This window comes from Bombina bombina, chromosome 5 (genome assembly GCF_027579735.1).
Source record: "Bombina bombina isolate aBomBom1 chromosome 5, aBomBom1.pri, whole genome shotgun sequence".
Classification (NCBI taxonomy): Eukaryota; Metazoa; Chordata; class Amphibia; order Anura; family Bombinatoridae; genus Bombina; species Bombina bombina.
The window spans coordinates 719,950,882-719,965,878 of record NC_069503.1 but is presented as its reverse complement, the minus strand read 5'-3'; the positions used below and the strand labels follow the sequence as shown (position 1 = coordinate 719,965,878).

At 38.3% G+C, this 14,997-nt stretch overlaps 1 protein-coding gene across 2 annotated transcripts in view; it reads right to left on the bottom strand.

The window, feature by feature from the left end:
* PHACTR1 (phosphatase and actin regulator 1) overlaps positions 1–14,997 on the bottom strand; it is a 723,510-nt gene that overhangs the window by 89,056 nt on the left and 619,457 nt on the right. For both annotated transcript variants that reach the window (XM_053714748.1, XM_053714747.1), the window contains exon 6: positions 12,130–12,436. In XM_053714748.1, the coding sequence (XP_053570723.1) occupies positions 12,130–12,436 (307 nt within the window). The remainder of the gene's footprint in view (positions 1–12,129; positions 12,437–14,997) is intronic.

Genomic DNA, 14,997 nt, shown 5'->3' with positions numbered 1-14,997 from the left:
GAGGATGCTCCGCGCCAGATGTCTTGAAGATGGAGCAACTCCGTGCCGGATGGATGAAGATAGAAGATGCCGTCTGGATGAAGACTTCTGCCGGCTTGGATGAAGACGTCGGCCTGCTTGGATGAAGACTTCTGCCGGCTTCGATGAGGACTTCTGCCGCTGCGGTGAGGACTTCTGCCGCTTTGTTGAGGATGGATGTCCGGTCTTCAAAACTGTAAGTGGATCTTCGGGGGTTAGTGTTAGGTTTTTTAAGAGATTATTGGGTGGGTTTTATTTTTAGCTTAGGGTTTGGGCAAAGAAAAAGAGCTAAATGCCCTTTTAAGGACAATGCCCATCCAAATGCCCTTTTCAGGGCAATGGGGAGCTTAGGTTTTTTAGAATAGGTTTTTATTTTGGGGGTTTGGTTGTGTGGGTGGTGGGTTTTACTGTGGGGGGGTATTTGTTGGTTTTTTTTTACACGGTAAAAGAGCTGATTTCTTTGGGGCAATGCCCTGCAAAAGGCCCTTTTAAGGGCCATTGGTAGTTTATTGTAGGCTATGTTTTTTTTTATTTGGATGGGCTTTTTTTTTCATAGGGCTCTTAGATTAGGTGTAATTAGTTTTTTTGTAACTTAGTGTTTGTTATTTTGTGTAACTTAGTTGTTAGTTTTTTGTAACTTTGTAATTTTTAATAGTAGATTTAAATTATTTGAATAGGGTTATGTTTTTAACTATGTAATTTAGTTAATTTAATTTGTAGTTTAATGTAATTTTAGTATAATAGTTAGGGTAGGTTAATTAGTAGTTTAATATAGTTTAATGTAATTTTAGTATAACAGTTAGGGTAGGTTAATTAATAGTTTAATATAGTTTAATTTAAATCTAAAGGTAAGTTGAAATTTATTATAAGATAGGGATGAGGTAATTTTAATATAAAGTTAGCGGGTTGTTAGGTTTAGGGGTTAATAGGTTAATTTAGTTTTATGGTGATGTGGGGGGGCTGGTGGTTTAGGGGTTAATAGGTTTAGTTAGTGTCGGTGATGTTTGGGAACGGTGGTTTAGGGGTTAATAGGTTTAGTTAGTGTTGGCGATGTGGGAGGCCAGGGGTTTAGGGGTTAATACATTTATTTATTTGCAGTGGGCTGGGGGTAATACATTTTGTTAGTTGCGGCGGTGTCTACGAGTGGCGGAATAGGGGTTAATAAGTTTATTAGAGTTGCGGCGGTGTTGAGGAGCAGCGGGATAGGGGTTAATACTTTTATTTAGTTGCGGTGGGCTCTGGGAGCAGCGGGATAGGGGTTAAACATTTTAGTATAGTGGCAGTGTTTAGTGACAGTATATAAATAAAGCTGGGAAAAAGCCGAATAGTAGCGTGATCGATGCCTGTTAGTTAACAACAGTCTGCTGCTCATCGCCTTGTACTTGGTGCGCGGCTTTTTGACAGCTTTTTTTAAATATGGAGAGCATATTCAGGTCCGCGGCCGCGATGTTAGGCGATGTCAGGCGAGCATATTGGTGCCGTCGAATGCAAGAAAGTTGACAGCTTGATAAGTAGGCCTCTATGTCTCAATCGTGCCAAGTCACATAAATGTCCCTCTTTGTAAATAGCTGCTTATATTTAATGAGGAGCCCATCTCTCACACAAAGCCCTGACTAAAATCCACTTTCTCCATTTATAAGACCTTTTAGCTGAACATTTAGATTCAGTATACAGAGTACATAATAAGTATTCTTTATAAGACAAGAATGCCAGGGCTGGACAGCCACACTATATTGTTTTTAAACAACTGTATATTGCAAATTGCTTAACATAGTATGCTGGGCTATATAGTCCTAACTTACTTTACACTTTATTGTCCAATTCAATCACTAAATGCATAATGATTCCTGCAGTGAATGCCATCTAACAAGTGTCACTTTATTCCATATTTATAGCAAACAGCTGAAAAAACATGGGCTGTTGTAGATGGTTCAACAGCACATGAGATAAAGTGCAGATATTGATCTGTATGTAAGCTGTAGCCTGGAGCGCAGTGAGTCTGCATCCATGTCCTGAAGCAGTGAGCTCTTTGTGCATTATATCTGAGCTGTTTCATTATTCAGAAAGAGCATGCAATTTTAAGCAACTTTCTAATTTACTCCTATTATCAATTTATCTTCGTTCTCTTGCTATCTTTATTTGAAAAAGAAGGCATCTAAGCTAAGGAGCCAGACAATTTTTGGCTCATAACACTGGACAGCACTTGTTTATTGGTGGGTGCATTTAGCCACCGATCAGCAAGCACAACCCAGGTTGTGAATCAAAAATGGGCCGGCTTCTAAACTTACTACATTCTTGCTTTTCAAATAAAGATAGCAAAAGAATGAAGAAAAATTGATAAAAGGAGTAAATTAGAAAGTTACTTAAAATGGCTTTCTCTATCTGAATGAAAGAAATTTAGGTTCAGTGTCCCTTTAAGCTGGACCATCAGTCACAGGAGGTTTGCTAACTCCAGATATGCCAGATAAAGCTCAGAGTGAAACAGTCAAGTTCCTAAGAGACAAAGCAAATCTCTGCCCCTGAAAGCTTTAATGTGATTTGCTGCTCTAATGTTTATTTATGGCTACACATCCAAGGCCGGCACAATTAACAAGGTGTGGAAAGGGAAACGCATTATGCAATGCAGCTAAGGAGACATCTCTAAAGTTCTGTGTGATTCAAGATACAGGTAGAAAATCCTTTATCCAAGCTTTGCACCGGAAAAGGTTTGTATTTTGCAATAGTTTGGATTTCGGAATAAGTTTGGATTTTGGAGTTCTGGACTTGGGGACTTGTACCTGTACCAGCTTTCTGTATGTGTGAAATACTAAAACATTATAAGCACACTGACTGCACTCATACACAACTATATTACTTTAACAGTGCTATGTTGGCAACTGCTCCGACTAGTGCAAAATAAATGCGGGAAACCAAACAAATGAGAAGCCTCAGGATCCAAGGATGCTTGTATAGTTCATTTAGATGTATATGCTATCATTACACTGCATGTTTTCCTGGATGGAATCCACTGGAAACCACTAAACCAGGGTGAGCCTATATTGTGTTGTGCCATCTGGAATTAGAGTATATTTGTGAAGAGTAGATGAGCTAAATTAAAGGGAAGGTTTTCATTTATGTAAACACCACAATGATACCATCTAATGTACATCTGACTTCCTGCAGCTTATGGGTTTAAAAAACAACAACACAGAAGACAAACAGAACACTTAGGATACGTTTTTAGCAACAATGCGACAGAGGCTATTAACACCCACTCTGCTAAAAGAAGAAACAACTAATTGTAAGCGTGTAACAATTGTATTACTCAAAATAGACCAGAAAAACTAAATTCTCCATTTTCAGCTGGCTTATTTAAAATGCCTGCTTGTAACATCTCAGATTTCTATTTGTATCCTACCTATTACTGTATGAAAGACTGGTGTGATCCAGCTGACTCAATTTCTACAAATAGCTCAACAAGATAACGGCAAGGCGGTGAAAAGTGTAATTGGTCAGCGAAGTTTGCCAGAGGCATCCTAAAAAGAAACGCTGACATAAACGAATCAAATCTAATTCATCCATGTAACACATTGGAAAAGTGACAAATGAATATAAGGCGTGCTAATTACTCCATAATTCAAAGCACCATTGCTCCCCAAACTCCAATTGAATTCCTAGAACATTCAAGTCAAGCACTTTTGGCTACAAAATGATAATATAAAATATCTTATTAAATAAATATTTTTTTAACTGTTTCAGTGATTGCACTGTGAGGCATTCATATAACAGAAAATATATATTTTTTCACAAGAGTAACATGAATGTTAAAAAACAAACACCAGAGCTCCCATGGTAAAATGAGGAAGGTAAAAGGAATATATTTTCTGTCTTACAGAAGAACCCTAATTTAAATAATATAAAGATTTTGAGATAGAAGCAAGCAACATGAAGTCTGCAAATCTTAATTTGTATTCTGTAGTGCAACGCTACCCACCCTTGTTTTAAAGGGGCATTAAACACTTTGAGATGAGAATATAAAATGATAAACTGTATATATATATATATATATATATATATATAAAAAAAGCAATATACTTTCATTATTTATTTTGTCGACTTTTCCTGTAATTCCATTCTAAAATTATGAACTTTTCAGTTCCTGTTAGAAATGAAAGTGCAGAACACTCTAGTGACCTATTTATAACTGCCCCTAATTGGCTACAGCAGAGAAAGAAACCTAAGTTACAACATGGCAGTGCCCATTGCTTTTTTTTGTCAATATTTAAACAACTAATGAAACTTTAAAAAATACATCTACAGACTGACCTTTTAATTTGAATGCATCATTTTATCTAGCATTTATTTAGGCCTAGATTTAGAGTTCGGCGGTAAAAGGGCTGTTAACGCTCCGCGGGTTTTTTTCTGGCCGCACCATAAATTTAACTCTGGTATCGAGAGTTCAAACAAATGCTGCGTTAGGCTCCAAAAAAGGAGCGTAGAGCATTTTTACCGCAAATGCAACTCTCGATACCAGAGTTGCTTACGGACGCGGCCGGCATCAAAAACGTGCTCGTGCACGATTCTCCCATAGGAAACAATGGGGCTGTTTGAGCTGAAAAAAAACCTAACACCTGCAAAAAAGCAGCGTTCAGCTCCTAACGCAGCCCCATTGTTTCCTATGGGGAAACACTTCCTACGTCTGCACCTAACACCCTAACATGTACCCCGAGTCTAAACACCCCTAACCTTACACTTATTAACCCCTAATCTGCCGCCCCCCGCTATCGCTGACCCCTGCATTACACTTTTAACCCCTAATCTGCCGCTCCGTAAACCGCCGCCACCTACGTTATCCCTATGTACCCCTAATCTGCTGCCCTAACATCGCCGACCCCTATGTTATATTTATTAACCCCTAATCTGCCCCCCACAACGTCGCCGACACCTACCTACACTTATTAACCCCTAATCTGCCGAGCGGACCTGAGCGCTACTATAATAAAGTTATTAACCCCTAATCCGCCTCACTAACCCTATCATAAATAGTATTAACCCCTAATCTGCCCTCCCTAACATCGCCGACACCTACCTTCAATTATTAACCCCTAATCTGCCGACCGGAGCTCACCGCTATTCTAATAAATGTATTAACCCCTAAAGCTAAGTCTAACCCTAACACTAACACCCCCCTAAGTTAAATATAATTTTTATCTAACGAAATAAATTAACTCTTATTAAATAAATAATTCCTATTTAAAGCTAAATACTTACCTGTAAAATACATCCTAATATAGCTACAATATAAATTATAATTATATTATAGCTATTTTAGGATTAATATTTATTTTACAGGCAACTTTGTAATTATTTTAACCAGGTACAATAGCTATTAAATAGTTAAGAACTATTTAATAGTTACCTAGTTAAAATAATTACAAATTTACCTGTAAAATAAATCCTAACCTAAGATATAATTAAACCTAACACTACCCTATCAATAAAATAATTAAATAAACTACCTACAATTACCTACAATTAACCTAACACTACACTATCAATAAATTAATTAAACACAATTGCTACAAATAAATAAAATTAAATAAACTATCTAAAGTACAAAAAATAAAAAAGAACTAAGTTACAGAAAATAATAAAATATTTACAAACATAAGAAAAATATTACAACAATTTTAAACTAATTACACCTACTCTAAGCCCCCTAATAAAATAACAAAGCCCCCCAAAATAAAAAAATTCCCTACCCTATTCTAAAATACAAATATTACAAGCTCTTTTACCTTACCAGCCCTGAACAGGGCCCTTTGCGGGGCATGCCCCAAGAATTTCAGCTCTTTTGCCTGTAAAAAAAAACATACAATACCCCCCCCCCAACATTACAACCCACCACCCACATACCCCTAATCTAACCCAAACCCCCCTTAAATAAACCTAACACTACCCCCCTGATGATCTTCCTACCTTGTCTTCACCATGCCAGGTTCACCGATCCGTCCTGGCTCCAAGATCTTCATCCACCCCAAGCGGGGGCTAGACATCCACTGAAGAAGTCCAGAAGAGGGTCCAAAGTCTTCCTCCTATCCGGCAAGAAGAGGACATCCGGACCGGCAAACATCTTCTCCAAGCGGCATCTTCTATCTTCTTCCATCCGATGACGACCGGCTCCATCTTGAAGACCTCCAGCGCGGATCCATCCTCTTCTTCCGACGACTAGACGACGAATGACGGTTCCTTTAAGGGACGTCATCCAAGATGGCGTCCCTCGAATTCCGATTGGCTGATAGGATTCTATCAGCCAATCGGAATTAAGGTAGGAATTTTCTGATTGGCTGATGGAATCAGCCAATCAGAATCAAGTTCAATCCGATTGGCTGATCCAATCAGCCAATCAGATTGAGCTCGCATTCTATTGGCTGTTCCGATCAGCCAATAGAATGCGAGCTCAATCTGATTGGCTGATTGGATCAGCCAATCGGATTGAACTATATTCTGATTGGCTGATTCCATCAGCCAATCAGAAAATTCCTACCTTAATTCCGATTGGCTGATAGAATCCTATCAGCCAATCGGAATTCGAGGGACGCCATCTTGGATGACGTCCCTTAAAGGAACCGTCATTCGTCGTCTAGTCGTCGGAAGAAGAGGATGGATCCGCGCTGGAGGTCTTCAAGATGGAGCCGGTCGTCATCGGATGGAAGAAGATAGAAGATGCCGCTTGGAGAAGATGTTTGCCGGTCCGGATGTCCTCTTCTTGCCGGATAGGAGGAAGACTTTGGACCCTCTTCTGGACTTCTTCAGTGGATGTCTAGCCCCCGCTTGGGGTGGATGAAGATCTTGGAGCCAGGACGGATCGGTGAACCTGGCATGGTGAAGACAAGGTAGGAAGATCATCAGGGGGGTAGTGTTAGGTTTATTTAAGGGGGGTTTGGGTTAGATTAGGGGTATGTGGGTGGTGGGTTGTAATGTTGGGGGGGGGGTATTGTATGTTTTTTTTTACAGGCAAAAGAGCTGAAATTCTTGGGGCATGCCCCGCAAAGGGCCCTGTTCAGGGCTGGTAAGGTAAAAGAGCTTGTAATATTTGTATTTTAGAATAGGGTAGGGAATTTTTTATTTTGGGGGGCTTTGTTATTTTATTAGGGGGCTTAGAGTAGGTGTAATTAGTTTAAAATTGTTGTAATATTTTTCTTATGTTTGTAAATATTTTATTATTTTCTGTAACTTAGTTCTTTTTTATTTTTTGTACTTTAGATAGTTTATTTAATTTTATTTATTTGTAGCAATTGTGTTTAATTAATTTATTGATAGTGTAGTGTTAGGTTAATTGTAGGTAATTGTAGGTAGTTTATTTAATTATTTTATTGATAGGGTAGTGTTAGGTTTAATTATATCTTAGGTTAGGATTTATTTTACAGGTAAATTTGTAATTATTTTAACTAGGTAACTATTAAATAGTTCTTAACTATTTAATAGCTATTGTACCTGGTTAAAATAATTACAAAGTTGCCTGTAAAATAAATATTAATCCTAAAATAGCTATAATATAATTATAATTTATATTGTAGCTATATTAGGATGTATTTTACAGGTAAGTATTTAGCTTTAAATAGGAATTATTTATTTAATAAGAGTTAATTTATTTCGTTAGATAAAAATTATATTTAACTTAGGGGGGTGTTAGTGTTAGGGTTAGACTTAGCTTTAGGGGTTAATACATTTATTAGAATAGCGGTGAGCTCCGGTCGGCAGATTAGGGGTTAATAATTGAAGGTAGGTGTCGGCGATGTTAGGGAGGGCAGATTAGGGGTTAATACTATTTATGATAGGGTTAGTGAGGCGGATTAGGGGTTAATAACTTTATTATAGTAGCGCTCAGGTCCGCTCGGCAGATTAGGGGTTAATAAGTGTAGGTAGGTGTCGGCGACGTTGTGGGGGGCAGATTAGGGGTTAATAAATATAACATAGGGGTCGGCGATGTTAGGGGTAGCAGATTAGGGGTACATAGGGATAACGTAGGTGGCGGCGATTTGCGGTCGGAAGATTAGGGGTTAATTATTTTAAGTAGCTTGCGGCGACGTTGTGGGGGGCAAGTTAGGGGTTAATAGATATAATACAGGGGTCGGCGGTGTTAGGGGAAGCAGATTAGGGGTACATAAGTATAACGTAGGTGGCGGTCGGCAGATTAGGGGTTAAAAATTTTAATCGAGTGGCGGCGATGTGGGGGGACCTCGGTTTAGGGGTACATAGGTAGTTTATGGGTGTTAGTGTACTTTAGGGTACAGTAGTTAAGAGCTTTATAAACCGGCGTTAGCCAGAAAGCTCTTAACTCCTGCTATTTTCAGGCGGCTGGAATCTTGTCGTTAGAGCTCTAACGCTCACTGCAGAAACGACTCTAAATACCGGCGTTAGGAAGATCCCATTGAAAAGATAGGCTACGCAAATGGCGTAGGGGGATCTGCGGTATGGAAAAGTCGCGGCTGAAAAGTGAGCGTTAGACCCTTTAATCACTGACTCCAAATACCAGCGGGCGCCCAAAACCAGCGTTAGGAGCCTCTAACGCTGGTTTTGACGGCTACCGCCGAACTCTAAATCTAGGCCTTAGTGTTTAATGTCCCTTTAAAAGTAACTCACAATATGCTTGTTTTTTTTCATTAAAAATAAATAAATATGCAGCTAAGTATTAGAGCTGTAGCAGCATGTACACTATATTCTAATCCCTTTTCTCCTAGACTAGGAGTTAAACTTCCTGTTATTATTATTATCGGTTATTTGTAGAGCACCAACATATTCCGCAGCGCCATAAACATAGGCGGTATACAAGGTAGCATTTATAGGGATTAAATGGGTAAAGGGCCTTGCCGAGAGTCGCACTGTTGCAGTCAGCTCTTATGAAGGGGATCTGCAAACAGTTGGGCTCTTGGGCTTACATGCTAAAGGGGGTTCATGGTGGATAGCAATGGAGGAGAGGAACTAGTATTAGGAAAGGTTAGTGTAGGTTGTATGCATCCCTGAAAAGTAGAGTCTTTAGGGAGTGCTTGAAGCTTTCAAAACTAGGGGAGAGTCTTGTGGAGCGAGGCAGAGAGTTCCACAAGATGGGAGCCAGTCTGGAGAAGTCCTGTAAATGGGAATGTGAGGATGTAACAAGAGAGGAGGAGAGTAGGATGTTGTGAGCAGAGTGAAGGGGACAGGAGGGAGAGTATCTGGAGATAAGGTCTGAGATATAGGGGGGAGCAGTTCAGTTTAGGGCTTTGTATGTTAGAGTCAGAATTTTGTGTTTAATCCTGGTGGCAAGGGGAAGCCAGTGAAGGGATTGGCAGAAAGGTGCAGCAGATGAAGAGCGACGTGTAAGGAAGATGAGCCTGGCAGAGGAATTCATTATGGATTGTTAAGGAGCTAGGCGGCAGCTAGGGAGACCAGAAAGGACGGAGTTGCAGTAGTCGAGGCGGGAAAGGATGAGAGAGTGGATTAAAATCTTAGGGGTGTTTAGACTCGGGGTTCATGTTAGGGTGTTAGGTGTAGACATAAATTTGATTTCCCCATAGGAATCAATGGGGCTGCGTTAAGGAGTTTTATGCTTGTTTTGGCAGGTGTTAGACTTTTTTTCAGCCGGCTCTCCCCGTTGATTCCTATGGGGAAATCATGCACGAGCACGTTACACCAGCTCACCGCTGACTTAAGCAGCGCTGGTATTGGAGTGCGGTAAGGAGCAAATTTTTGCTCAACACTCACTTCTTGCCTTTTAACGACGGGTTTCTGAAAACTCGTATATGTAAAAGGGAATTCTTATATGTAATTTGGTTATCCAAAACACTTTCCACCTGCCAAATAATCTGATCTCCATTTTTTTTGCGGTTTAAAAACTATTGCTTATTAATTAAAGAGACACTAAACACTAAATATATGTGTGCTCGTTTCTACAATGATTAGGTTTCACTACAGATATCTAAAGGAGAGTTGCTGCACAAGCGCAAAAATGTCAGCACTGGAATGCAATGGAAAATAAAGTTCAACATTGCGGCGTCCATCACTAGAGGGAGGTGGGAATAATGTGCACCGGTTGCACCCCCAATAGTTCTGCCCCTGTATCTAAGTAATGCACCACACTTGGATTATGTTCAAAAGTAAACTGTAACTCCATTGCATTATCATTTAAATATCAACATTGTCTGCCGTACTCAACCCTTCTAAACAAATATAAGATTGTCGATAATTCTTCTATGTAGGGAGATCTAATCTATAAAAGTGTTTGTATTATAAATAGATGTAGAACCTTTCCTAGCAACACAAAAGAATGCTGGTTTATGAGAGAGTACATTTAATCCCATCCCCATTTACATTTCTGGAAATAGAAATCTTCCTGTTACAAAACAACAACAACAAAATAATAATAATAGTTAAAAACACCCCTTTAAAAGCAGAACTGAATCTCCATATCTGGTATAGATAAAATAAAGCAGAAGTTCTGAATAATATAAAAATAACTGACATTAGAGTAAAGGATCAATTGTGTAATACACATTTAAAGTGTTATGGCTCAGTATATAGACAACTGCTATACATGTGCCTAATGTTTCACTATAGCCACATATTTATTATGTGACAGTAGGAAGGCTACCAACAACCATAGAAAACAAGACTATATTCACCTTCTCTGAAAATGAGCAGGAACATTGTTAAATCTGTTACTATATACATGATGTGTGCACAAACAGAATTAACCCCTTCACTACCAGGAATTTCAGAGAAACACTTGTCCAAAATATTGAAGAATGCCTTGTTTTTTTCTTTACCTATCAAAACTATATCTTTTAATACTGAAGGTATTGATCTGTGGTACTGCAGTCATAAGACAAATGGTTGTAAAAGGTTCTCTGGGGTCCCCTTTGTTCAGAATAACAGACATGCCTGGCTTTGCAATTATTTTTTTTGCAATTAGGACGCTAATGCTCCACTCTGAAATTACTGGCAGTGAAGGGGTTAATTAACTTGTAAGGGCAATAGTATTTTAATACAGGGGTTACCCTCCCACTTCCCACCTCCCTGATCCCTGCCAAACAGCTCTCTTATGTCCCACACACACTCCTGACCAACATCTTAAGTACTGGCAGACAGTCTGCCAGTATGAAGTTGTTGTTTTTTTTTAAATAATTTTTTTCTTTTTTTTTTGCAGTGTAGAATTTCCCCTTACCCCCCCCTTAACTCCCTGATCCTTCCCAAACAGCTCTCTAACCCCCCTCCTAATGGTGTCAGCCATCTTAGATACTGGCAGCTGTTTTTTTTTTTATAATTTATTTATATATTTTTTATTGTTTCCCCCTACACCTGATATTTATGTAGGTCCCCCACCCTTTTTCTGTAGCATAGTGTCCCCTTCCTCTCTCTTCCAAACTATTTTTCTGTTGTTAGGGTGCCGCCCCTTCCTCCCACTCACTCCTCCACCCATGTGCTGCCCACCCACCCCCCTCCATCCCTCACGAATCGCCCACCAGCACAAATGGATGTTTGTTACAGACAGAGGCACAGACCGTGTCACTGTCTGTAATGATCAGCCATCTCCTTCATATGAAACCGGACCACCGATCGTGATCCGTTTCCATATGCAGACAGATGCCTTCAGCTCAGGAACAGCAGCTCTCGGCTGTCACTTTACAGCCGAGGCTACTATAGTATCCTAAAGCTGCGTTGTGTGTGTGTGTATATATATATATATATATATATATATATATGTTATATATATGTTATGCGGTACAATGGGCTTTGTACCGCATAATATATATATATATATATATATATATATATATATACATACACAGTATATATATATATATATATATATATATATATATATATATACACACACACACATACACATACACACAGACACACATCATTTTGGGTTATGGGGTTAAACAGCTTTAACACATTCCTTTTGAATAATAAAAAGTTCAATTGCTGCTCTTTTAAAATGTTTGATAGTAAATCTCTGAGTTTAATATGCCTTTAAGGGCATATTGGGAGGTCATTCGTTTTATTGTTTATATAGCAAACAAAACAATGAATTAGTCAATTAATCATATTATTATGTTTCCCTTGGCTTTCTCATAAAACAAGGATTACCTTTCTAGTCTTTGCATGGTCATTGCAAAGGTCTTATTAAGCTCTTCAATCACTCTGCATCCTGGTGGAATGGATGGGTGTATAGGGATAGAGCTGGGTCCTGTTGACAGGTGCTGGGTACCATACTGCAGCTGGTGTTGATGGGCTGCTAGCTGTGAAGGCAGCACAGTATGATGATGCTGAGAGCTCTTCTGGTTAGAGTAGGAGGGGTGGGTATAGTCTGCCCCACCTAATGGCACACATATCATGACTTTCTTTGGAGGTAGTGGAGGAGACATTTTCCCTGGCATACAAGGCAGTTTGGAGTCTGGGAAAAAAATAAAAATAAAAATATACATAAGTCTGCAAATATTGCCCAATTCCCATATACATTTATATGGCAGATACTGTTCTACATTCTACTGTACTTGTAAAATATATTGCCTGCTAGAATCAACATCATTGCTTATTAAAGTCTAATTAGATTTGTTACTAACAGAAGGTCACTTTATTTATTTATTATAGTTATTACCTAAAATGCACATTAATGATACTTTACTTTTTAATAATATTGTTACAGATATCAAGTAAAGAAAGAAGCAAACAATGGGTCTCAGCATTCACGCAAACGCACAAAGCCAATTACATGCTTGTTCACTTGTACAAAAGCTCAGAAATGGGCATGTCTTTTTTTGGAAGGTATAAGCTTCTGTGTAATTTTCTGTACCAATGAATTGATTAAATTATACATCATAAAAGAGATCATATTAGATTTAATTTATGACATCACTGATGATCTCACCGAGTGTATCATGGATTACTTTGCATTTGTTATAATCAAACATTTCAACAATGAGGAATAGTAGCAAGAACCACTCAACACAAAATCACATGATCATCTAGCGTGACACTTCACCAAAATACTGTTCTACAGGCACTGCCTATCCTCATATAGCACTGGCATTTATTTAGGACACCGAACATTGCTGTTATTATTTAAAGAAACATAATTATATATACGATATTGCATGAGCCTACACCAAAACCAAACCATTGATTGTGAAATATAGGTAGAAGTGGTAAGGACAAATACCGAAAGGGAATTTAAGAATACCTGGGGTATATAATTTGATTATGGAAGTAAAATCTAAAGTTTAAAATTTGTTTAAAATGGCATACTATATACACATAATGAAAGTTACATTTTTACTTCACTCTCCCTTTAATACAAAATATGTTACCATCTAAATAGTGTCAGGGTACAGGTGAATGACATATATATATATATATATATATATATATATATATATATATATATATATATAGCAATAGAGTATATCTGCGCTTAGGAATGCGGTGCTAATACTAAGAGAGGAACCTATGCTCAGTATAGAATACAATACAAATATATATAAATATAAAACTATATGAATATAAAACTACTACAGATGGATTATACAGATATAAATTATTTGTGATATATAAATATATGTGATCCTTATAGTTAGGTTTCCAAACCAGTTAAGCAAGGGTGGAGTAATAACAGACTGTCTCCAATAGTGTCCAGTTTCTACAATATGTGACAGTTCCCCAGATGCCTGCACTCTCGGCTGCTTCGTCTAAGGTGGGATTCTCCTCTCCAGAAAGAAGATTCTCCCCAAGGTGTGCTGGAAAAATAGAGAGTGGACAAGCGCACAAGAAGGCACTCCTAGTGTAGATCGTTTGTTACAAAGTTATTCTCTATAAAAGATGTATAGATGCACACTCACGTGGATTAACCTCATCCAATATGAGGTAAAGATAAGGGACTTGTTTTAAAGTTGATATCTACTTCTGGTCTCCTTGTAGTTCCTGCTTCAGTCTTGTTTCCACGTTGTCCTTTTGAAAGCCAAAGACAATCTCCCAAGGAACGGTAGGTACTTGAATTAATAGCCCACAAAGTGTAAGGGGATCCCCAGTTTGAGTGAAACCGGTATATAAAATATATAAAATTTATTGTCCAAACACAAGTGATTATATATACACAGTAAGTATACAACTCAAGTAATTTAAAATGTACTCAGCTGGAGTCCAATAGTAGAAACAGTTAAAAGCAAACTGCAGTGTAAACGATTCTCTTATGTGTTTAGACCATTAGCAATTAGGACTTACACTGGAACCATTTATATTCTGCTAAGTTCTATATAAAAATAGCCACTATGCTGTAAACACGCAGGAATACCGTTATCTTGATCACACTGTGATGTGTGCGAACATAGGTTAGTAGCCTGCTCTGCTATTTGCAGTGTGTGTGTAGCGTGTGGCGGGGCCTGATGCGCTTCGCAGTGCTATTGGCTGCTTCATCAGAGGTAGGGGCCGCCCCCCTCCTATCTGATTTAAATAGCATCTGAAAGCTTGTTAACTCCAAAGCTGCACCCTCCATTTTGGATCCTGGCAAATGCCCTTACTTTACTGATCTCAGTGTTATTGTACAAGGGAGATAAAATCTTTATAAAACCTATATACTCGCACTTCCTGACATCTAACACCAGTGTCTATAAGTTTTATATAAGTCTTTGTATATTAGACCTTGTAGATATGTGTATTTATTTGTCTAAAATGGATCCCATATTTAAAGAGATAAGGTTTACATACTTTATCTTTATTTATGTAGTGGAAATAGTACTTCAACTTTATCAGTATCCTCCAATATGCAGTGAACATATTTAGATTACACTTACTATTTCACTATGTAAAGGGTCTTTCTATAAGTATGATGATAACAGTAGTTATGTAAATATATCCAAAGGTTTAATTACCCCTAATCCTATTAATTCCTTCTGTAATCTTGTATGTGGGCACACAGGGGATATAACATAAGATAAGTGCCTTCCTACTGCAGGGTACTAA